The 22010-nt window shown below is 40.4% G+C and overlaps 2 protein-coding genes across 4 annotated transcripts; both read left to right on the top strand.

Annotated features, from left to right (window-relative positions):
• Positions 1 to 34: 34 nt before the first annotated feature.
• Positions 35 to 8600, top strand: troap (trophinin associated protein). Of its 3 annotated transcripts, none has more exons than XM_051425786.1 (16): positions 35 to 210; positions 629 to 715; positions 1081 to 1318; positions 1409 to 1934; positions 2467 to 2585; positions 2777 to 2828; positions 3839 to 3984; positions 4105 to 4159; positions 4391 to 4536; positions 4667 to 4721; positions 4827 to 4906; positions 4994 to 5080; positions 6044 to 6151; positions 6268 to 6574; positions 6664 to 6866; positions 7993 to 8600. In XM_051425786.1, exons 2-16 carry the CDS (start codon positions 654 to 656, stop codon positions 8065 to 8067), a joined length of 2259 nt encoding a protein of 752 aa, XP_051281746.1. In that variant the 5' UTR covers positions 35 to 210; positions 629 to 653; the 3' UTR covers positions 8068 to 8600. The 3 variants fall into 3 exon arrangements, with proteins under 3 accessions (XP_051281746.1, XP_051281744.1, XP_051281743.1); XM_051425784.1 differs by having other exon boundaries at positions 4824 to 4906; positions 6047 to 6151; XM_051425783.1 differs by having other exon boundaries at positions 4824 to 4906.
• A 1355-nt stretch (positions 8601 to 9955) lies between these two features.
• On the top strand, positions 9956 to 21175 carry LOC127378173 (ATP-dependent 6-phosphofructokinase, muscle type-like). The gene is given in 23 exon segments (XM_051426887.1): positions 9956 to 10149; positions 11170 to 11243; positions 11436 to 11513; positions 13356 to 13397; positions 13399 to 13546; positions 14202 to 14367; positions 14516 to 14560; positions 15219 to 15327; positions 15418 to 15513; positions 15593 to 15685; positions 15814 to 15939; positions 16531 to 16595; positions 16869 to 16932; positions 17036 to 17182; positions 18195 to 18265; positions 18350 to 18437; positions 18534 to 18686; positions 18762 to 18926; positions 19013 to 19074; positions 19784 to 19895; positions 19987 to 20086; positions 20639 to 20744; positions 20834 to 21175. Coding segments are annotated over 23 exon segments (2343 nt in total). The 5' UTR covers positions 9956 to 10058; the 3' UTR covers positions 20976 to 21175.
• The last annotated feature ends 835 nt before the right edge of the window (positions 21176 to 22010 follow it).

Below are 22010 nucleotides of genomic sequence, written 5' to 3'. Positions count from 1 at the left end.
CTTCCCACTGCGACCAATGGCGAGTCGCGCTTTTTACAAACTGCTGCGAGTCCAGGAAGTTGACAGCCCACTGCGGTGAAAAGACACAACAAGGGATCTTTAAATCCGCACAAAACGCCTGGAAAATCTGAACATTTGGGATTAATTGTATCAGGAATCCTTAATTGGACGCACAGGAGGACGTCACAGAGGCTCGTTTCTATTTTGAAAGTATGTAACGTATGTAATAAACTGCTCTATGTAGCATGTGCTAACGAGAAAAGACTCGTTCAGCTTTCTGCTGGAGTCAAAGCTGATCTACTCTTCTTAATGTTGGCTGTATGTGCTCTATTGATTAGGCCAAAAATGTCCTCATGTGATGCCTGATGAGTTTGTTTTACTTTACTCTTCCACTGATGGTGTCATTTGGATGGATGGAGCCTTGCCTTTTTATCTTTCTTGTTTCTGTTGCTCTCCTATTTTTGGTTAAATTGTGAATTGTTAAAGCTTTGAAAAGAATTAAACTTTTAGTTTCTGCTGGTGCATGGTTTATGTATTTTGTTTACTTTTATACACACTTCTCTGTTGGCCTCTTTAATGTTGCATGCTTGGTTGCTCAATTTTAATTTGCCATTTGTTGCTCCTTCAGTTGTTCCTCACACCTTGCTATCATTATGGACTCCTCTCCAGTCCTTCGTCAGCAAAGTCAGAACAAAATCCGCAGTGACTTTCTGAGGTAAGCCAAATTATGAAGTGCTAGTGCTTTATTTTCTCCTGCCGTTAGAGATTGATATCGAACCTCAGTGGGGTTTTTTTTGGTACTGCTTGATATGCGTCACATTATCAGAGAGAGTCAAGCACCAAATGTCCTGTCAGATTTGTGATATTGTTCACTTATTGTTCGGTCACATAATTCCTGACTTAAATCAAAACTTGTGCCATGTTGTTCTACGAGAGAAACATGTAGAAAAACATGTTTATGGTTCTCAAAGCAAGGCAGCAAACATTAGTTTTGGTATTGATACCAAAACTCTTATTGGCAATAGTATCAGTAAATATTTGCATGTATTATTTTGCAACTTACTGGTTTTCTCCACACAGAATGAAGAATGAACATAACAAAATGCCAGCACATCCAAAGCCTTCCAAACTCCTGTCCGCACCTCACCCTCCCAACCAGGATATTGAGAACAAGAATCCAGGAAACTCAGAAATCGATAAGAAGGCACCTGTGCGAGCAGGTGTAAGCAGGCTTCCAGTGCTCGCAAAGTCCCTTCGTCTTCAGACTCCCTCCGACTTCAGTCAGTCTCACTCTAGGTGGGAGGAGAAACCTCTGGCTGTAAGTGCCTCCTTCCCATCCTCTACATTGAAGTGTTTTTAATTTAATGAGACGATTCTTCTGTTCCTAAACCTTTATCATTTCCTACAGGGGAAAACTAAGAAGAAAAAGCCGTGCACCAGGCCTATACCTTTCAACCTGTCGCAGCCCAAGAGCTCAAGAATGGCCACTGAAAACCAACAGCCCCTCACCGTTTCACAGTCAAGAACTGGCGCTCATGTTGCTAACAATGTATGCAATGGTCGTCTAAAAACCCAGCACATTAATGCAAAACCTACTCAACATCCAGTTCCCTTAAACAGCCATGTCGACTCAACCAAGGGTTCAGGGAAGTGTAATGGAAAGGCTACAGAAGAAAATGCACCCCAGCTGTCAGGACAGACGGGGCCTTCCAACACATTTAAGACTTCAGCCCCTTTGTCCCATCCTCTCTCATTCATTCCTGATAATGCTGTTCAACAGAACAGCACCACTTCTTCTGCAAAGTCTGCTTTTAACGCAGAGGCCTGTTTGGATAACATGAACCGGCTCAGTCTCAAAGATCAAACCAAGACGTCCCATCCGAGCCAAAACACGCAGTTGACCGCGCAGGGCAATTTCTCCAAAAGTTCAACCGGTAAGTTTAGTGTGTTGTTGGGTTGTGCACAATTTTACAGAAGATATTTGTGTCCTACGTTAGCTTCTGTGTAGGTACGTGTGTGTATGCATTCAGTTGCTTAGCTAAAACAGGTGCTGTTTAAAACAAACAGTCCTCCAATAAATCTTATCTTCAGGAAGGTTTCTAATGTTCAGTTTTTGTTGAAGCTGTTACAGAGGTGTTGATTCAACTATGATCATTTCGAAGGATGATGAAGTTTGTAGTGCTGCATTGCATTATACATGACTCATTATACATTGTATGCCCTGTTTATTTGAGGAAACACCTCTCTGTGTAATGCAATATAGTTCAAGAGCACCACAAACTACAGCTTCCATCATAGAGGAAACAACATGAACAGTTTCAACAGTATTAAGGATATAATACTGTTGAAACTGTTCATGTTGTTTCCTCTATGAAGGCAGGACTCTTGACACGAGTGGTGTTAACTACATTGCTCGCTTATTTTTCTGTGTGAATCGCAGTCAGAAGTGTCTCTTATGTATTTCAGACAAAGTGGAGAACTTCCAGCGTGACCATGCGGCTTTGCTCAGTATCCTCCGGAATGAGGGTGTAAGTGCCACAGGTCTGGGATCTGCAACTCCACAGTCCAAACCCTACAACTATCTGGTGAGTTGGTTTTATAATTGTTGTTTACTGCCTTCTTTTCCTTTTCTTTTGGTCTCTACGCTGATGAGTTGTTATTGAAGTGTTGGTTTTTAATGGTTGTTTTTGTCTGAATAGTGATTTAATGTTATAAATCTTTAGAATGTGTTAAATAATCATCTGTGGGTTTGATGGTGATTTTCTCTTATTTGCAGCCCCAGCGAGTGTCTTTCATGAAGAGTCAGCAAAAATCTGGACCCACTTCAGGTAAACACAAGACTGAACACATTATGTGTGCCTGAATATACAGGATGTGATCACAGTGGATATAAAAGTGTTGTTAAATGCATTCACAAGGAAGAAATGTGATGTCTTCTCATTTCATTATAATTTTGTTTGGTTCAAACCAGTTACAGAATTGTGAGGTGACTTCCTGGTACATTTATGTATTTGTAGGGCCGCTAACCTTTTATTCAATCACAGGAATATTTGGACATTTTGGGAAATACTATTATAGGATTTCTGGGCCAGGTGCAGTAATTTCCTGGAGTCTCTTCTGGTTGCCTGGCAAGTTACTGCGTCCAACCCATGGATGTATTGAAAGCACTGCATACTGAACACAAAAATTATAAACATAAAGAATAATGAGTGACCTGGTCCTGTCAACAGTTTCACAAACATCTCTTTCTCAAGTAAAGTCTATGGGGAGAACACTTGTTGGTCTGCAGCCGATTTTTCTGTTGCAGCACCACTGGAGTTGGCAGCGAAATGTAGTGCTGACTCTGTATCCAGCTCTCATACAATACATTCATGTCCCAGCCAAGAAACAGTCCAGCACATAACACCATGTAACACTGCAACGTGACGTTTTTACACAGTAAAAGTTTTTGTGCAGATTAAAGAAACAAAATATAAAGTTTTAATTAGTTAGCTTTAGTCAGGCTAGCTGTTCCCCCCTGTTTTCAGACTTTATGCTAAGCTAACTGGCAGATGGCTCCATCTTCATCTGTACCACGCAAACATAAGAATGGTATTTACCTTCTCATCTGACTCTCAGCAAGACAGTGAATTCTGCTTTTATTGCAGTTTCATCTATAGGATATTAACAATTAGGTCAAACAGCTCAAAGTGATGTCTTTTGACAACGAGATTTGGTACTTTTAAACCTGAACAGTATTAAATATTACTTAGTTAGTTGACAAACAATGCAATGCAAATTAATTGGATGTCAGTCTTGCATGTCAATTGAATCTGTCCTCTTTGTGCTCGTCTTACAGGATCAATGAAGTTGATGCAGTTCTCCCCGAACTCGGCTGCACTGCAAAGTATCCTGCAGAATGAAGGAGTGAAGGTCGGAGGGCCTGTGGGTGCTACACCCCTAAACTCTGCCCGTCCATCAGGCAGAGGCACTTCAGTCTACACAGTACGTATACATTACATTCTAATACTTTTTTTTAACTTCTTATTTCCTTTTTCCTTTTCGTTTGTTACGTTGCTTTTAAATCCCAAAAAGTTTAATTGACTGTGTTGCTTCCTTTCTCAGGCTCAGAGAGTGCCGGCTAGAAAGAATCATGCAGAGGCACCCGGAGGACCAGCAGGTAAGATGCAGATCTATAGGATATTAACAATTAAATTAATATGCAAGTCAAAAGAGCTCAAAGGGATGTGTGTCTTGGGATGATGAGAAACAGAAAAGTAGACTCATTTTAGTAGCTGAAAACCTGATCAGTATTCAATATTACTTTGTTATGTATAAAGTTAGATAACAGAACAATGGGATGTAAATTAATTGGTCAATTGAATCTGTCCTCTTTGTGCTCGTCTTACAGGATCAATGAAGTTGGTGCAGTTCTCCCCGGACTCGGCTGCACTGCAGAGTATCCTGCAGAATGAAGGAGTGAAGGTCGGAGGGCCTGTGGGGGCCACACCCCTAAACTCTGCCCGTCCATCAGGCAGAGGCACTTCAATCTACACAGTATGTATACATTACATTAGTTTTCACTGCAGCTCTTCTTCTCTACCTACTTGTTGCATTTTATTTTAGCTTATTATTTGCTTTTGAAACACACACACAGTTTAATTTGCTGTGCTGCTTCCTTTCTCAGGCTCAGAGAGTGCCGAATAGAAAGAACCGTGCAGAGGCAACCGGAGGACCAGTAGGTAAGCTACAGAAACGTTGTTCTCTTGTTATCTTATGGAACCTAATGCATCCTTATCTCTCTGTCCTTTTACCCTGTTGTGACGCGGCTGTTTTATCCTCAGCAGGAGTGCTCAAAGACAGTCCGCTGAAGAAATGGACTCCACAGAGAGTCCGCGACACCAGGCATCAGCCCATGTCTGCTATGGTCGGTACCGTATATGTTCACACTCTGTCTGTTCGGTAGGTAGTGTTTCTCCCAGTCGCGCCCTAATCTGGTGATTGTTGTTTTCAGAAATGGCATCTGTCGACACATCAGTCACCGTACGCCGGCACCCCCGGACTGCGGGTCTGCAAAACCAACCCTCAGCCGTGCCAGGAGGTAAGAGCAGGAAATCATGTCAATTTTATGATGTGTCAAGAGCTTATACACAAATGTGTCTGAAAGACTATTAAAAAAATGGAGAAATGCAGCGGTTATTCAAAAGATTACAGTTTTCTTCTCGTCGGCAAAACAAATCTGGGCTATAAGGACCAGGGTTAAGAGATTAATTGAGACGGAGACTGGCCCACCGAAAGGATAATGGTATCAGCTTCAAGGCCTGAACTGATCGGAGAATAGGCACAAATTGAAAGCAAAGGTGATCAAATGAGATCAACAGAGTCAGATTGTCTGATGTCTGCAGGAAGGTCGTTCCAGAAGAATAATGTCGTCGTTAGTTGGGAAATTTGGATTTAACAACTGAGATATTCAGCCCTACAACACTTGCCGTTGGACAATATTGTCGGTCGGTCGCAGTCGGTGAGCGTCTGTAGCCCTTGTTTCTGCGGTGTGTTCTGCAACGTTGGCACTTGTCGGCCCTCGTCTGTGGCCTTTCCATTGGTGGGAAAAATCACTCTGATTGGCTGTTAAACAAATCAGAGGAACAGAAGTGAGCAAAGCAGCAAACAACTTCATCAAGAGGGCACGCACAAAAGGATCGTCTCATTTTTCAACCTCACCTCATCTGATCCCTCCATTACGCTGATATTTTAACAACAACCGGCTGTTTCACAAAACTGTCTGAGTGAGAGCGGGCAAACCTACACATCCATACGGCTGATTTAGTTTATGTGCGCAGTCCTCAGACTTGTAGACTACCACCACCTGCTGAAAGTTAATGGTGATGAACATTGTTGCATTGAAAGAGACCTCTTAAAATGGAATAACTACAATACATTGCACTCCAGAACAAAGAGCAATGTGTGACATTATGCAATAGTTACGATCACAACATATTTTTCTTACCAGAAACAATCATATTGAGCTCTGTATCACTATTGATCTGTCTTTCTTGTTTGTTAGCAGGAGGTTGTCCAGAGATTATTTGATGATGAGGACGAGCGGAGCGCGAACGTGACAGACAAAGATCCTGAAACACAAGCAGAGCAGCTCCCAGTTCGAGCCACGACTGTAAACCTTACAGCCATACAGAGATCCATATTCAATTAAGTTCTTGTTATTTATTTAGAATATATCATAAAATCATTGTATTGTATGCTGTTTGTTGTCCCCCCTCACTCCTCCAGACTAAATCCCACTGTGAAGAAAAGGTAAAGACGAGCAGGGCCAACAGCGACGAGGACGAGGAGCAGAGGATTGTGGGAGGACAGCCATTTTTCCAAGCACCGCAAAGAGAGTCTGTCATTTTTTTCTCAACGGGAAAAAAGCTGTTAAGAGCCCCACGTTTTGTGCAGCAGGAGAGCTCGGACCATCACGAGCAGCATGGCCCGTTTTCATCGGAACAGAGAAAGGTGCTGCCAGTACAAGAAGAGGCGTCGTCTGTGCCAGAACCATCCAGTCGGATCAAGCCTCCTGTTCAGAGTCTGCACAGAGGTAACACTGACATCTCACCCTCCACATGATGATTAATCTTATACTGTTACACAAACACTGAATTGTGATATATTATTATTATATTGCAGACCACATTGTTCAGAAGACTTGTAGTCTGAGTCCTGCAGTGGCGATGCTGCGTAAGCGTCTTCCTCCTCTGGAGGAGCTGCGCATGGACGAGGAGGTGGCCACGTACACCTCGGCGTCTGTCCTGGCCACTCCCGGGTTTCTCCCCCCTCGGCCCCGCTGTGGAAACCCGCTGGCCTCCATCCTGCACTTTGAAGAGGCCTCTGTGAGTGCACGTTCCGTTTTTATGTTAAATAAAACAACCAGCACAGGTCATCAGAGCAAAACATTCAAATGGCAATTTATTTTGACAAAATAATTTGTATTTCTGCAATATGAAAATGTTATAAAACAGCATTTATTCCAAACACTAGTAAGACTAAGAGTCTACAGCCATGCCATAGGCTCTGTGAGGCTGTACTTAGGCAGAGCGATGCTTTAAGCTACATGCTAACACAACAGGTAAAATGTTTACCATGTTCACCATGTTCAAATCTTCTAATTAGCACTAAACACAAAGCACAGCTGAGACTGATGGGAAGTGGATACATTGATGTCGTTAGATGAAAGGTTGAGGAATCTCTAAAGTTATTAAAATTCATCAAGAGCAGAAAAATTATTGTCTGAAAACGATTTCATGGTCATTTCACTCAAAAACCACAAATATCAACTTTATGGTGGTGCTAGAAGAAAAATCAGAGGATCAAGAGAGTCAGCGGGATTCATCCTCTGGAGACCATGCATGTCTATATAAACCTTAATGAGAATCCATCCAGTAGAAGTTTAGATATTTCAGTCATTGCCCCCCCTAGAGCCACACAGTAAGACCTAGAAACAAGACTGACTGTGTAAAGCCTTGTGGACCCTGGAATCACCCCACAACAGTGACCACTTTCCTATAATTAAAGCCCTGCAGTGTGTTGTGAGGGTGGCACTAGAGAAAATGTCATGTGATCATTAAAGGAGGTTTTGGTACATTTGCTTGTTCTGTGTTTTAAGCATTGATGAGAGAATCTATCAGGTTTAATCTCTGTTGACTGAGTGCAGATACTGCAGGTTGACGCTGTGCCACAGTTCCAGATTACATACATGTACACAAGTACACTGCCTATAAAAAGTATTTACCTCCCTTAGAAATGTTCTTGTCTTATTGTTTTATTACATTGAGTCAAAATAGATTGAATAAGCCTGTTTCAACAGAAAGAAAAAGTACAAAGTGATCAAAGTGAAGCTTATTTTAATATGATATAACAGTGTGGTCAGTGACATCCAAGACTGCACATAGATCTCTCAAACATTATGTATATGCACAGACACAAAATATAAACATCGATCTTCGCTTTGTTTTCCAGGGATTTGTTCCAATCGGCTGCGATCTCTCATCTGGACCTTCCTCTCCACAGAGCTCTCCGCTGCAGGAGAGATAATTTGCACTACAAGTACAGTATTTGTTGTACTGTGAATATCCAGAGTGGATAAGCTTACTCTGAGACTTTTTTTTATTTTTCTTTAATGGAACTCTTTAATGGATGTTTGTCTAACACTGTTGTTACCGGCCTTAAAACAAGTCCAAAGAAAGCTGCTGGTGTTGTTTTTTTAGAAACCCATCAACCTTTTTGTCCTATAAATGTTAATGATTGTTGTTAGTAGATGCTTTCTAAAAAAGAATAAAGGTTATTTCTGTTTAATAATGCATCTTTTACACTGCAGGCACTCATGTAGATGCACAATTATTAGAAACAATGTTTATGACTGAATCAAGAACAAATTGTTGGAAAAATAAATGTTCAAAAGGTCACTGAAGACTCTGGATGTAATCAGTGTTATAGCTATAGTAGACATATAGATTAGAATGATCAGAGCATTGTCATTGGATGTTTTTAAACACCCCAGACTCTTTTTGTGTGGGCTGATTTAATGTTCTTGATGTACAGTGTTTATAATAAATTTCTATATGTTACTGTCTCGCCATGAATGATTTTAATTATTTAAAGGGGCACTTCACTGAATCACTACTTTATTTTACACAACGTTATGTCTGTGAAAAAGTCTGAGAAATCTTCTAAAAATGGAGTTTAAAAGACATGGAGGGTCAAATGATATGATAATGGTTGCATTATGGGAACTCCAGTGCTTTTGGAGCTTCACCCAAACAAGCAATCACACTTAGAGCTGAAACAATTCATCAATTAGTCAATCAACAAAAAATTGTCAACAATTTTAATTAGTAATCTTTTAAGTAATTTTAAGAAAGAAAATGAAAATATTTACACTCAAGTATCAGGATATGTTGCTCTTTTCTCTTTTATATCATAGTAAATAGATTTTTCTTCACTATTTCTACTGTAACTCAGAGACTGTTATTAATAAATCAATTGATAGTCCTTAGGATATATCGGCCTCTGCTTCTTTGATTTCGACCACTTTTTGAAAAAAAAAAAATCTGTCTCGTATGCAATACTAAATCTCTAATGATCTTTACTATAATCACGTTTTCTTTTGGATGCTAATGGAAACCAGAGTCTCTTATTAGAACTTCAGGCAGTTATTTTGCCTGAAGTCTTCAGTACTGCTGACTTACATTAACTCCTCAAGCATTAAGATGTGGAAAAAAAACATCTTTATTGCATTAAACAAGATACACCATATTGCCTCTGGGCCAGATGTAGAGTTCAAGCCCTTTCCTGGTAACATGTTACAAGGTGCACATATAAGCCTCATGTTAAATCATGCGACACAGTATCCTGTGTAGAGAATACTGTACTGTATGTAGTAGTAATACCACATACAGTACAGGTCATGTGGAATACTCCCTGCTGCCGGGTCAGCTTGACTCTGTCAGTTTTCATTTATTTAATCTAAAACATAATCACAAGAGACCAAAGAGATGAATTCAAACTTTACTTTATCTTGTGTGGTAAACTGTTAATAATAATAATAATTAATCTAAAGATATTCAATTCACAATTATATTCAAGGAAGAAAAGCTTTCACATCAAGGTGATAGATGCAAAATGTGAGACTTGGGTTGAGTTGTAGCCGTTTTAAAGTGACAAAATAAAATTAAAAAGTGATAGTTTTCCTTCAGAATCCTCGTTGTTTTGTAGCTTTGAATGTATTAATTACACATTATTAATGATCCTGTCACATGAGTGTCACGTGCATTGCATTTCCCTGTCTAGCTGTCCACTGCAGGTGGTAAACTGGGCTTGATGTATATTTAGTAGAGTTGTGTGATTGAGTGGTGGAGGGTGTCAGTGGGAGGGGGCTCAGGGCAGGATTAGAAACAGTAGTCTATAAAGCCCATGCCTTCACTTGTGCCTCCTCTGAGGAACAGAGAGTGAAGGAAGAGCAGCCACACACTGTAATTTCTCCTTTTGCCTTCGTTGTCTGCCCCTCCCCGGGTTCCTCTGGAAACATGTCCAAGAATGTGCACCCAACCACGGACCCCACAAAGATGGGGCTGGGACGCTCCATCGCCGTGCTGACGTCAGGTGGAGACGCCCAAGGTAAGCAGAGACTCCAATATTTTATGACAGCTTTTATTTTGAGCTGTTAAAACACCAAATAAGCCAGAGTAGGTAGAAGCTGTTTGGACAGCATCTTCCCTGCTGATGTGTCCGAGCACAGCGCTGAATCCCAACCAGCTGTAGAAGCTCTGGCCTCCATCTTATGAGAGAGCCAATAAAGTATCATGTTAATGCTCCATGACATCCCAAGTAAGTTCATGAGCCAAGGAACAGAAAGGGCAAGCAGCATGTTTAGAGCTCAAGGCCAGCTGTCAGAATTTGATGGATGTTTGGCTGTAAATCATATTTGAAGTCTGCATGATAAGATTATGTCACTACCAAGTATATTTCAGCAAAGCTCCTAATCTCCTTACAAACGCCAGACAAAACCCAAATACTCTCACAGGTGACTAAAATTGTGTTGCAGATACAATATATAAACTTTACAAATCAAGTGTGTTAATATATCATCCATACAGGCTGTGTTTTCCATTGTTAAACCTAAAAACTGACATTACGGTCCTGTAGACAGTTACTCCATCACCAGTACATTGAGACCAACTGGACAATATCTCATATTCCTGTACGATCTTACTCTCCAAGCCTGACTCTGACCCTTTGTGTGGAGGCTTTATCTGCCCCTGCGTTCCCCTTTTTTGCATGTTTAGGGCTAATTTTAGTGCTGCTGACCTTTTTCTGGTATGGAGGAGAGAAACGCCCCCCCATGCACAGCTGCTGTGTGGTGAAACAAGAGCTGCAGCATGCCAGCCTGCCACAACACAAGCTCACACTGTGGCCTTTAGTGTACCGGGCATCCAGTGCCCGGTACACTACAGTCCCTGAAACTCCTGTCCTTTCCCGATGGCTATTTTTGTCTCATCTTTTGCCAATGCACAGGTCGAGTCATTTAAAGGTTAAGATGGGCATGTGAGTCTTAAGCCTGATAGGAAGTGTTGAACAGAATCTGACATTGTCTTATAATGTGAGTAACTAAGATCATGTTATTTGTGTGTGTGTCAGGTATGAATGCAGCTGTGAGGGCCACAGTCAGAGTTGGTCTCTACACCGGAGCCAAAGTCTACTTTGTTCATGAGGTACAGGCTGCACACAGGCTACAGTTCATTGACATGTCATGATATTGCAAATAAAAACAACACAGGGACTATGACACATGTTTCGTATGTGTTACTAAACAGCATTAAAATTTTGTTGCAGTTAGATCAGTACGTATATCAGGCAAACCTGTATCTTTAATCAACCACAGTGTTTGTTAATGTGTGCTGCAGGGTTACCAGGGTCTGGTTGATGGTGGAGAAAACATTCGCCCAGCCACATGGGAGAGTGTGTCCATGATGCTTCAGCTGGTGAGCGACATACAGTCAAGTAAACACACACAGAAACACAGAAACACAGAAACACAATACAAACTACCCAGAGGAGAACCAACTTGTTTTTTTGTAGTGTAGACACTAAAACGTGCACAAATATTCAAGTGTGAAAGACTTGTTTGATTATTTTTTTAAAGGGTCAGTTCAATCAAAATGTTTTTTACCGGTGTCTTGCTATGCAGTTTGTAGTAGTTGTTTTCTTCATTGAGGAATCAACGTTTTATAATTGAGATCCAACCACATTATCATATTAGAACAGAACAGAATCATACAGTACAACGTGAAATGTGTCCTCTGAATTAAACCCATCCTAAGTACGACCACTGTACAGCACCAACTTAGCAACATAACATTAACAATCAAACCCCAGGATCTTCTAGCTGTGAGGCCACAGGTAACCATTGAGCCACTGTGCCGCCATATTCCTTGACATACTTTTACTGTTACTGAACATAAATATTACAACAATAGATCAACAAGTCTTTATAAAATTATTTATTTTTCAATATCCTCTGTCCCCTCCATCCACAATCACAAAGAATGGGAACAATATTGACATTAATGTCACTTACCCAGCACAAAAACACTCCTCTGTCAATAGAATAATGATAAAAAAAGACAAAACAGAAACCAAGACAAAAAGAGAAGAGAGAAAGAAAAGTAATAAGAGCTTTAGTGAGTAAGTTATTAAAGGTTGCCATTTCCCACAGAATTTCTCAGACTGCTTATCCCCTCATAGTTTTGGTTTAATTTGTCCTGGTCTGGAGATTTCCACCTTGCAGCGACATCAGTGTAATGGAGGCTCTGACAGCACTGAAATATCACAGCAGCGATAATACGCAGAACACACTGGCAACAGTTTCCACAGGGACTATTTCTTTGGTTGCTCCAATGAAAACTGTTGACAGGGACACCTTGTAGCTCTACTAGTATGGCTGTGGACTCTTGATGTGGAACGACTTTTAAAATGTGATTTTAAACACACACACAAACTTCCATTCACCTTCATCATGTTGAGGCGACAGCAGCAGCAGACGATCAGTTCAGTTCAACAGGCTTTACTGGCACAATTACAATAATAACAATGTTAAAGAATGAAATGAACAAAAACAATGTGAATAGTTAAGAATATAAAATACATAATGAAATAGGTGAATTTAATAAAATATATATATGCAGTAGGCTATATAAATAATCAAGTTATTATTTAATCAAATCAAGTTCTAATTAGTAACATTTATTTATTCATATCTAAAAACTAGATAAAAGTGAACATACCTACCTGGCTGGTAAGGTATTAGGTTTTTGTAATTTAGGTGAACTGATCCTTTAACCTTTAACACACCTTCTCCACTTGTAGTCAAGAGCTTCCTCTGGTGTCTCACAACCTCTATAACATCAGAAACCGAGCAGTGATATTAAACAGCTGCCGCGGCCCTGTGACTGGAGGATGATGGAGATGCAATAATACTGTGAAGCTTGTGATTCAAATTTCTTTCTGTAGTCTGTGTTGTATAAATAAAGAGGCCTGGCAGCAGAGAAGGGCTGACATGATCAGATTCATTAAGTGTGTGAAAGTGAGCAATGGACTGGGAACGGGCCGTGGCAGATTTCTAGGATATCACTTCTAAAGTGCTGACCTCATTTACTCACAGCGTGATGCAGCTTCACTTGATGTGGCTTCAAGGCATCTTAATGAGTCTAATTCCTCAGTGTTATAAAACTGCTCTGGTGCACATCCCTCCATGATTACGGCTAGAAAATCTGTGTGTATCAGTAACTGATTTAAAAACAGCTTCTCCTCTATGTGTGTGTTAGGGAGGTACAGTCATTGGCAGCGCCCGCTGCAAGGACTTCCGCTTCCAGAGACGGTCGTATGACGGCAGCTTGCAACCTAGTGAAGCTGGGCATCACCAACCTTTGTGTGATTGGAGGTGACGGCAGTCTGACTGGAGCCAACGCGTTCAGGACTGAGTGGAGCGGACTGCTGCATGACCTCGTCCGAGCTGGTAAACAAACATAGTGGATCTGAGAATAATAAATCCATTTATCCCGACAGCTGCGTCTGTCACAGTCTCAGTACTGTGTCGGTCAATCCACTATTTTGGTCCCTTAAAATATATACAGACATTCATGGTCCCCAGAGTATGACTCCTAATGACTTTGGTGATCCACTGAACTTTACTGTCTATTGGATGGATTACGATGAAATGTTCCCTTCAGGAATGGGAATTATTACCTGATTTTTCCTATAACATCATAATCAACTCAGATTTTTGTCCATTATTTTGTTTTTTTTTCAAATACCTGCAATCCAATGATATTCCCATCAGCCTCAGCTTTAATCTGTGCTTTGTGCTATTAGCAAATGTTCACCGTAAACATTATACCTGCTAAATACTGTGAGTAAATACTGTGTTAGTTTGCAGCCAGTGCAGCCTCACAGAGCCTGCAGCATATGGCTGTTGACTGTAAAAGTCTTGTTTAGGTTTTATTGCTCTACAACAGTGAATCTCAGTGAGTGTAATTACTTTTTGTTTTGTGACCAGTTGTTTTGCAAGGTACTAATTTAAACAGACCAATAAACACACTGCTAATACAGTTCCTCCAAAAAAAACAGGGATGTGTGAGTAAAGGAAAAGCGTTACTGTCTACTATCCTCAGGCAGGATTACAGATGAAGAAGCCAAGAAATCTTCCCACCTGAACATCGTAGGTATGGTGGGGTCCATCGACAACGACTTCTGTGGCACCGACATGACCATCGGCACTGACTCCGCCCTGCACCGCATCATCGAGGTGGTGGATGCCATCACCACAACTGCACAGAGGTCAGAGAAGATCCACTTATTCACCAGGGATTAAATTAGAGAACAGCAGCAGTAAAGAATGTTTTTTAATCTCATACACAACAGATATTATATTCTTATTTAATTCCTCTTTTCTTATGTGTTCAAAATGTTCTCTATTCATCCACAGCCACCAGAGGACCTTTATCCTGGAAGTGATGGGCAGACACTGCGGGTCAGTACACTGTGTGTGTGTGTGTGTGTGTGTGTGTGTGTGTGTGTGTGTGTGTGTGTGTTGGTTATCACTGGTGTAAAATAGAATATATTGGTATATATAATCAAATATATCTTGGTCTCAGTCTACTGTAACATGTTCACCTGCTGCTGATATTTAGTCAAAATAATAAATATAAATCATTTTTCACTTTGTTTTCTTTTATGGATTCACACATTTAACAATAAATGCCTGAACAATGCATATATTCATATTCATATTCATTTTACTGCATATCTCAACATGTACCAAATAAACTAATTGTTGTTTTGTGTCAGGGAAAAAAACAATATCACAGATATTTGAGTTTGAGTCAGTTTGAGTCTCACTGAGGATCTAGTTCCTTTCACATCTCTACTGACAAAATAATTTTCACTTTAAGACACTAATATTTTACTGATCCACAAATAATGCCTCCATTATGTTCTGTTTTTTGCTAAATTAATGTCTCATTGGGACTTTGTTTTCTTAAGCCTGAATTATGTACAGATATTGCTGACACATGGGTTTATCTTGTGTGTGTGTGTGTGTGTGTGTGTGTGTGTGTGTGTGTGTGTGTGTGTGTGTGTGTGTGTGTGTGTGTGTGTGTGTGTGTGTGTGTGTGTGTGTGTGTGTGCAGGTACCTGGCCCTGGTGACGGCTCTGGCCTGCGGTGCAGACTGGGTGTTCATTCCAGAGATGCCCCCAGATGAGGGCTGGGAGAACCACTTGTGCAGGAGGCTGCAAGATGTATGTGTGTCTTCATTCGCCTGACAACCTGCTTTAAATGTGTCACTCAGAGTGCACAACTTTTGATTTATTTCATCTGTGTTTTTTTAGCAAAGGGCGAGAGGTTCTCGTCTGAATGTGATCATTGTGGCTGAAGGTGCGATGTCCAGAGATGGCAAACCAATTTCATCTGAACAGATCAAAAAGGCAAGCCCTTCATTCTCATGTGAGTGCGGTATTATTCAGACAACATGCTGTACTAAAAGGTGGGTTTATTTGTCTCCAGCTTGTGACTGACAGGCTCGGGTTTGATACTCGCACCACTGTTCTTGGACACGTACAGAGAGGAGGAACACCCTCCGCCTTCGACAGAATCCTGGTAAGTCCATCAATAAAAAATAAATAAAAAAATTATAGAAAGGACAGCGTATATCTCTATCACTGTCTCTCCAGTCTTCTCACACACGCCTAATGATCTGACTATGTGCGTGTGTGTGTGTCATCCAGGGCAGCAGGATGGGTGTGGAGGCGGTGATGGCGCTGCTGGAGGCCACTCCAGACACTCCTGCCTGTGTGGTCAGCCTGTCCGGGAACCAGGCAGTCAGACTGCCGCTCATGGAGTGTGTGCAAGTGGTACGTCACAGTATTTTCCACCAGGTTTCAGTAACTGTTACTGTTTTCTCTAGTTGTTTTGGAAGGTATGCACTGATCGGCCCCTCTGGGAAGTTGCAGAGTTGCAACAATTAATGCAACCTCAACAAATCCCTGTGAATTCTGCATGACCTCGCAATTTTGTCCAATCACCGCAACTTTTCTACTTTGTTGTTTCCCCAACAATTTCCCGAAGAGTTTGACCAATTGTAGCACAATCTCCTGCACAAAACACTGAGCCAGTTACCAAACTACTAATGTTTTTATTCTCACTGAAACAAATTACCTGCGATTTTTAATGAATTGTACAAAAAAAAACTATGAACTACTTCTACTAACTAACAACGTTTACAATTTTCACCTTCTCTTGCAATTTCATACCAAAAATATACCTAAAAACATTCACAGCATTGCAATGTAGTTAGAAAAGCTGCCATGAAATCAGTTGTTTTAGGCCGCAACAATCCCAAACCCTGTGATATCAACATCATGGAGAGACTGACTGGCATTAGAGTGAGGTATTTCTTCATCCTCCTCTCTCTCTCTCACTCTCCGTCACTCTCTTTCCTACAGACCAAAGATGTGACCACTGCCATGGCTGAGGGCAGATTTGAGGATGCCATCAAGCTCAGAGGAAAGTAAGTATTTCCCTCGTAAATGTAGAGGAGTGTAATACCAATTAATTAATAATAATAAATGAATGAATTGCAATTTTTATTTTGTTTGTAATTGTTTATAAAGCATCATTTAAATTTAATTTGAATTAATTCACTTATAATATATATTTTTTTAATTGGCCAGTTTATTAATTGGTAATAAAAGTATTTAATAATTTTTGGACTGTATTTTTTTATTATGCTTGCTAGTGTAGCTCTGAACTACCAACACTTAATCTTATCTATGATGTGCAGGAGTTTTGAGAACAACTGGAACACATACAAGCAGCTGGCTCACATCAACCCCCCAGATGTTAAAGTAAAGACCATTTGTTTTCCATTAAGCCACACTCTTACCACTGTTAATAAAGATTGTTCTTTATCAAAAATAAATCTAAATAAATCTGCCTTTTACTGACCAGAGCAACATCAACGTGGCTATTGTGAACATTGGTGCTCCCTGTGCTGGTATGAATGCTGCCGTCCGTTCAGCAGTGAGGATGGGCATCATCCAGGGTCACACAATGCTGGCTGTCCATGACGGCTTTGACGGTCTGGCTCATGGACAAGTAAGTGTACATTTTCCTCTTTGCTCCTAAAACCTCCTGAAACTGGAACACAGATTTGTGAAAATGTTGTTTCAAACGTTATAATTGGTGGAGGCAGCATTTTCATGGTGGCAAATCCAGAGAAATATAGACAGATAATGTGTCAATAAACCAAGGAATCCAAAAATAATCTTGATTTTATGCTTCATGGTTCAAGAAGGTTGAATGTAAAGTTACATGATTTATCAAATTAATCTGTTTTTGAGACATCTTGGTAACTATCTGACAAATAAACATATAGACAAAAAGGACCGAAAACATAGATTATGATAGCTGTAATGTTATTATTACAAGTAGTAATGGGGTGATATTAACAAGTGAATGAATAAATAAATAATTTTGTTCAAGCATCAGGGTGCGAACTACAGGGCGGCCAGGGGGAGATTGTCTCCTCTTGATAAGACATGACCTCCCCTGTAAAACTGCTTTGTAAAATTTTGGGGGGCTCTGAAATATTGACAATGTTCTATTTTTGCAAAGCATTTATATTTTACTGTATCTTTATTATCATGGATTAATGTGTAAAATTAGGCTATTTTTGATGTATGTCAAATTGTTAGCTGATTATTATATAATCAGTGTTACAAGTTATGAACAATGCCAGCCCCTTCCCCCCAAAAAGGTGAGCTCCCCCGAAAGCCATGTTACAGTTCAGTTACAGAATACAGAGGCAAAAGAAAACAAAAAAACAAAGCAAGTACAACATGCATTACTGTACCCATAGTGTCCAAATTAAGTTGATCAGATCAAGACTTAAAAACTCAGACATTCAAGCCTATCATGTGTTGATGATAAGCCTTTATTGAGAACAAACAGACCTCTCTGCTAATGTAATAACATAGTATGTTCTCGGTTTTGGTTTTCTTAATATTTCTTTTGACCTTTTTTCTTTATAAATTTCACAAACTTTGTATTATTTGTCTCTGTTTCCATATAGTTGTCCGTGTTTTAAAACAATAATTCTTCACTGCAGATCGAGCCTATCACCTGGACTTCAGTGAGTGGCTGGACTGGAAAAGGAGGCTCGATGCTGGGCACCAAGAGGTAAAACATTTGCTTTTTTTTCCAGTTGTACAGCTTTTGCACAACAAAACCTTTCACTGTCTTATTTGTCTGTGTGTCTCAAAGATCTCTTCCCGGTAAAATGTTGGAGGAAATCAGCATGAATATCGCCAAGTTCAACATCCACGCTTTGGTGATCGTTGGTGGATTTGAGGTAAGACGAGACAGCCGTCAATGTTGGCTGATCTTTCCTTCAACCAGAAAATTACAATAAAACAAATCCATCTTCACCTTCTACCCCCGCCTGCAGGCCTATGTGGGAGGCCTGGAGCTGGTACAAGCCAGAGAGACATACGAGGAGATGTGCATTCCCATGGTGGTCATCCCCGCCACCGTCTCCAACAACGTCCCCGGCTCTGACTTCAGCATCGGTGCTGACACTGCCCTCAACACCATCACCTCTGTAAGTGCCTCAACAGCACACATACAAACATATTTAAAAACAGCTTAATGCATTTCTTCCATGTTTGTTGTGCAGACCTGTGACAGAATCAAGCAGTCTGCAGCGGGGACCAAGCGCCGTGTGTTCATCGTCGAGACTATGGGTGGATACTGCGGCTATTTGGCCACCATGGCCGGTCTGGCGGCTGGGGCTGATGCTGCCTACATCTTTGAGGAAAAATTCAGCATTAAAGACCTGGAGGTGAGCTGATGACAGGAGTTTATCCAGTGTCTCTACACCTTAAACAGTGATGTGTTCTGATTGTGATCTGTGGCCTTGGATTGTAGGTGAACGTAGAGCATCTTGTGGAGAAGATGAAGACGACAGTGAAGAGAGGTTTGATTCTCAGGTAGGTTTTGGTCAGATGCAGCCCAGGAGTGCAGCAGAGATGAATTGGGGTATGAGAGAACAATGTGTGCATAAAAACACAGTTTACAGTTGTCAGCTGTGAAAAAGGGCTTTTACTCATAAACTGGAATAGGACAGTAAAGATATATCGCGAGACAGTTAAATTGTGATACAAGTTTGTGAAGATTTAAATCGTTGAGATGAAAAATAAATCGTGATATCAGGCACAAAGACAGTCGGTCAGTTTCACTTCACTACAGGAAATGTGCATTGTTAAACACAGTTTATACCTGATAAAGAAAGTATAAGAGAAAATATTGTTCCGTCATAATTTGTCTTCAATTGTATCACCAGTATCATGAATTGTATCTAACTGTGAGCTGAGTGTATCATTACGTGAGACTCTGGAAGTGTATCAGTCAGCTATAAGTCTGAATCCTCATAATCCTAACCGGTTGAGGCAGACAGCTGCCCACCTAGAGCCGGATTGCATGAGGTTCCTTGAAAAGGATGTTTTTCCTTCCCACTGTCGCCAATTGCTTGTTAATGGTGGGAACTGTTGGGTCTCTGTAAATAATTTTATAAGGAGTACAGTCTGCTATATTTGAAAACTGTCCTGAGATAACTTCTGTTCGGAGTTGGTGCAAAAAAATAAAAAATATCTTTCCAGATGACAGTGAAATTATCTTTCACTGCTCTTTTTACGACAGGAATGAGAACTCTAATGCCAACTACACCACTGACTTCATCTTCAACCTGTACTCAGAAGAGGGCAAAGGCATCTTCGACTGCCGTAAGAATGTCCTCGGACACATGCAGCAGGTCTGTTCATGTAGTGAAGTGTCCAACCACAGCAGATTTTCTTTTGTCTACAATCTAATCGATGATACGCTTTGTCCTTTATTGACGACAGGGCGGCACTCCAACCCCCTTCGACAGAAACTTTGGCACAAAGATGGGTGCCAAGTCTGTTCTGTGGCTGACTGAGAAACTCAAAGAGTGCTATAGACATGGTACGTGGACCTGAAATCAAAGGTTCTGTGGTGCATTGTGTTGCAGTTTATAATACAAACAGGCAGTGGTGAAAAGGACCTATGTACACTGACTGTTGTTATTGTACACAAGTGAGGTACTTGTTTCCACTTTTCCATTTTATTATTGTTACTCTATATCTAAAGTCCTCACTATATTTAAGAGGAAAATACATACTAGTTACTTTACAGATGAAGATTTTATACACAAAACATAATCATCTTATAAAATACTTTTATTAACTTAACTTTTATTTCTTTTTGTTTTCTTGCGGTCGCTGTGGTAGTGTTTTCACCAAGTCCCTGCTGCAGCAGCCATGAGTCTGAGTCCAACCTGTGGCCCTTTGTGGCATTCAATTTAGACTGTTTCTAAACCAGTTAAAGACATTTGTAGTATGTCTAAATAAAGGATCTGAGTACTTCCTCAACTGCCAGCAGGAATTAATAATTAACTAATTAAAAATACTCTTAAGTGGTGGTTGAATGTTACAATGTGCACGTTAACTGAACTGTTTCACTTCCTGTATCCTTCAGGTCGTATCTTCGCTAACACACCAGACTCTGCCTGTGTGCTGGGCATGAGGAAGAGGGCGCTCACCTTCCAGCCTCTCGCTGACCTGAAGGGAGACACAGATTTGGAGTAATGATGCATATTTTCCTTATGACTTACTGTACCACAGGTAACATGTTTAATATATAATAATATATAACCTCCTCTGTCTGCTGCAGGCACCGCATCCCTAAGACACAGTGGTGGCTGAAGATCAGGCCCATCATGAAGATCCTGGCCAAGTACAACATCAAGCTGGACACATCCGAACATGCTGATATGGAGCATGTGATCAAGAAGAGGAGTCCTCTCGGGAAATAGACTCAGTCTGTCCTATAACAAAGTATTTTTATTGTCCACATGCCTTCATAAAAGAGCTGCTGTCTTATCCTTTATGATCCTGAATGTGTTCTTTCCCATTAAATTCAGCGTCCCGTAGCTCTTGCGACTCTCAAAACTTCCAGTGAATCAATGTAGATGCCAGATACTATAAAACTGATTAAAGATATATTTAAACACAATTTAATTGTTTGTTGTTTATGTTAAATAGAGAAGAATATGAGTCGTCTTCAGAAACAGACAACTACAATAAGAATCTTATTAATATCCATAAAATGCCCCATGTCTTTACTGTAAACACATTTACAATAAAGACACTGATAGACAAGACAGAAAATAAAGGTTTAGGAGCTGTATAACCTGGATTTGAACACACTGTGGTGATTTAGGACATATTGGACCATTAAAGGCAGCAGATTCACAGCACGCCCACGACAAACACAGCCCTGAATATTCACTGTCTACTTTTATTTTGAATGGAACATGTAACATAAGCAGTGGAGCCTTGTTTATCTACTTACACTGATAATTCAATAAGCTACAGGTATTTGTCCATGTAATACTGTGTGAACGATCTTTGAACAACCTTTTGGGGTTAATTCAAGGGTTTTCAGTGGCTTATCACCTGCTCCTCCTGATTGCATCTTAAAGTGGGCAAAAACATGATTACATCACAGCTCTCCTTTTTCTTTTGAGGCCACACAAGACGTCTTATACGATTTACTGAACACCCTTCCTGGGCATTACGATGATAGAAGTGTATTAACTGAGATAACTGACGTAAAAACCTAAAAACATTACACAACATAACACAATAAGTGTCTAATTGATATAAATGATGTTCAGGCCTACAGAGAAAACTTTATATAACACTGTATTGTGCATTTTTAATCATTTTGTATATTGTACAAATGTGGTCTTCGCCCAAACTCTATTTGAATGTCATCAAATTGTGAACATAACGACACATTACCACTTTAGAGGCTGGGTTCAATTCCTCTTTGTATATTTCAGATC

This window comes from Dicentrarchus labrax, unplaced genomic scaffold (assembly GCF_905237075.1).
Source record: "Dicentrarchus labrax unplaced genomic scaffold, dlabrax2021, whole genome shotgun sequence".
Classification (NCBI taxonomy): domain Eukaryota; kingdom Metazoa; phylum Chordata; class Actinopteri; family Moronidae; genus Dicentrarchus; species Dicentrarchus labrax.
The sequence above is the reverse complement of the archived record's forward strand: the minus strand, read 5'-3'. Positions and strand labels throughout refer to the sequence as shown.

Coding starts and splice junctions, on each gene's coding strand:
- troap (XM_051425783.1), top strand. CDS start 654: ATGGACTCCTCTCCAGTCCTTCGTCAGCAAAGTCAGAACAAAATCCGC. Junction 2,586..2,776: donor CCAAACCCTACAACTATCTG/GTGAGTTGGTTT, acceptor TCTTATTTGCAG/CCCCAGCGAGTGTCTTTCAT. Junction 6,867..7,992: donor TGCACTTTGAAGAGGCCTCT/GTGAGTGCACGT, acceptor TTTGTTTTCCAG/GGATTTGTTCCAATCGGCTG.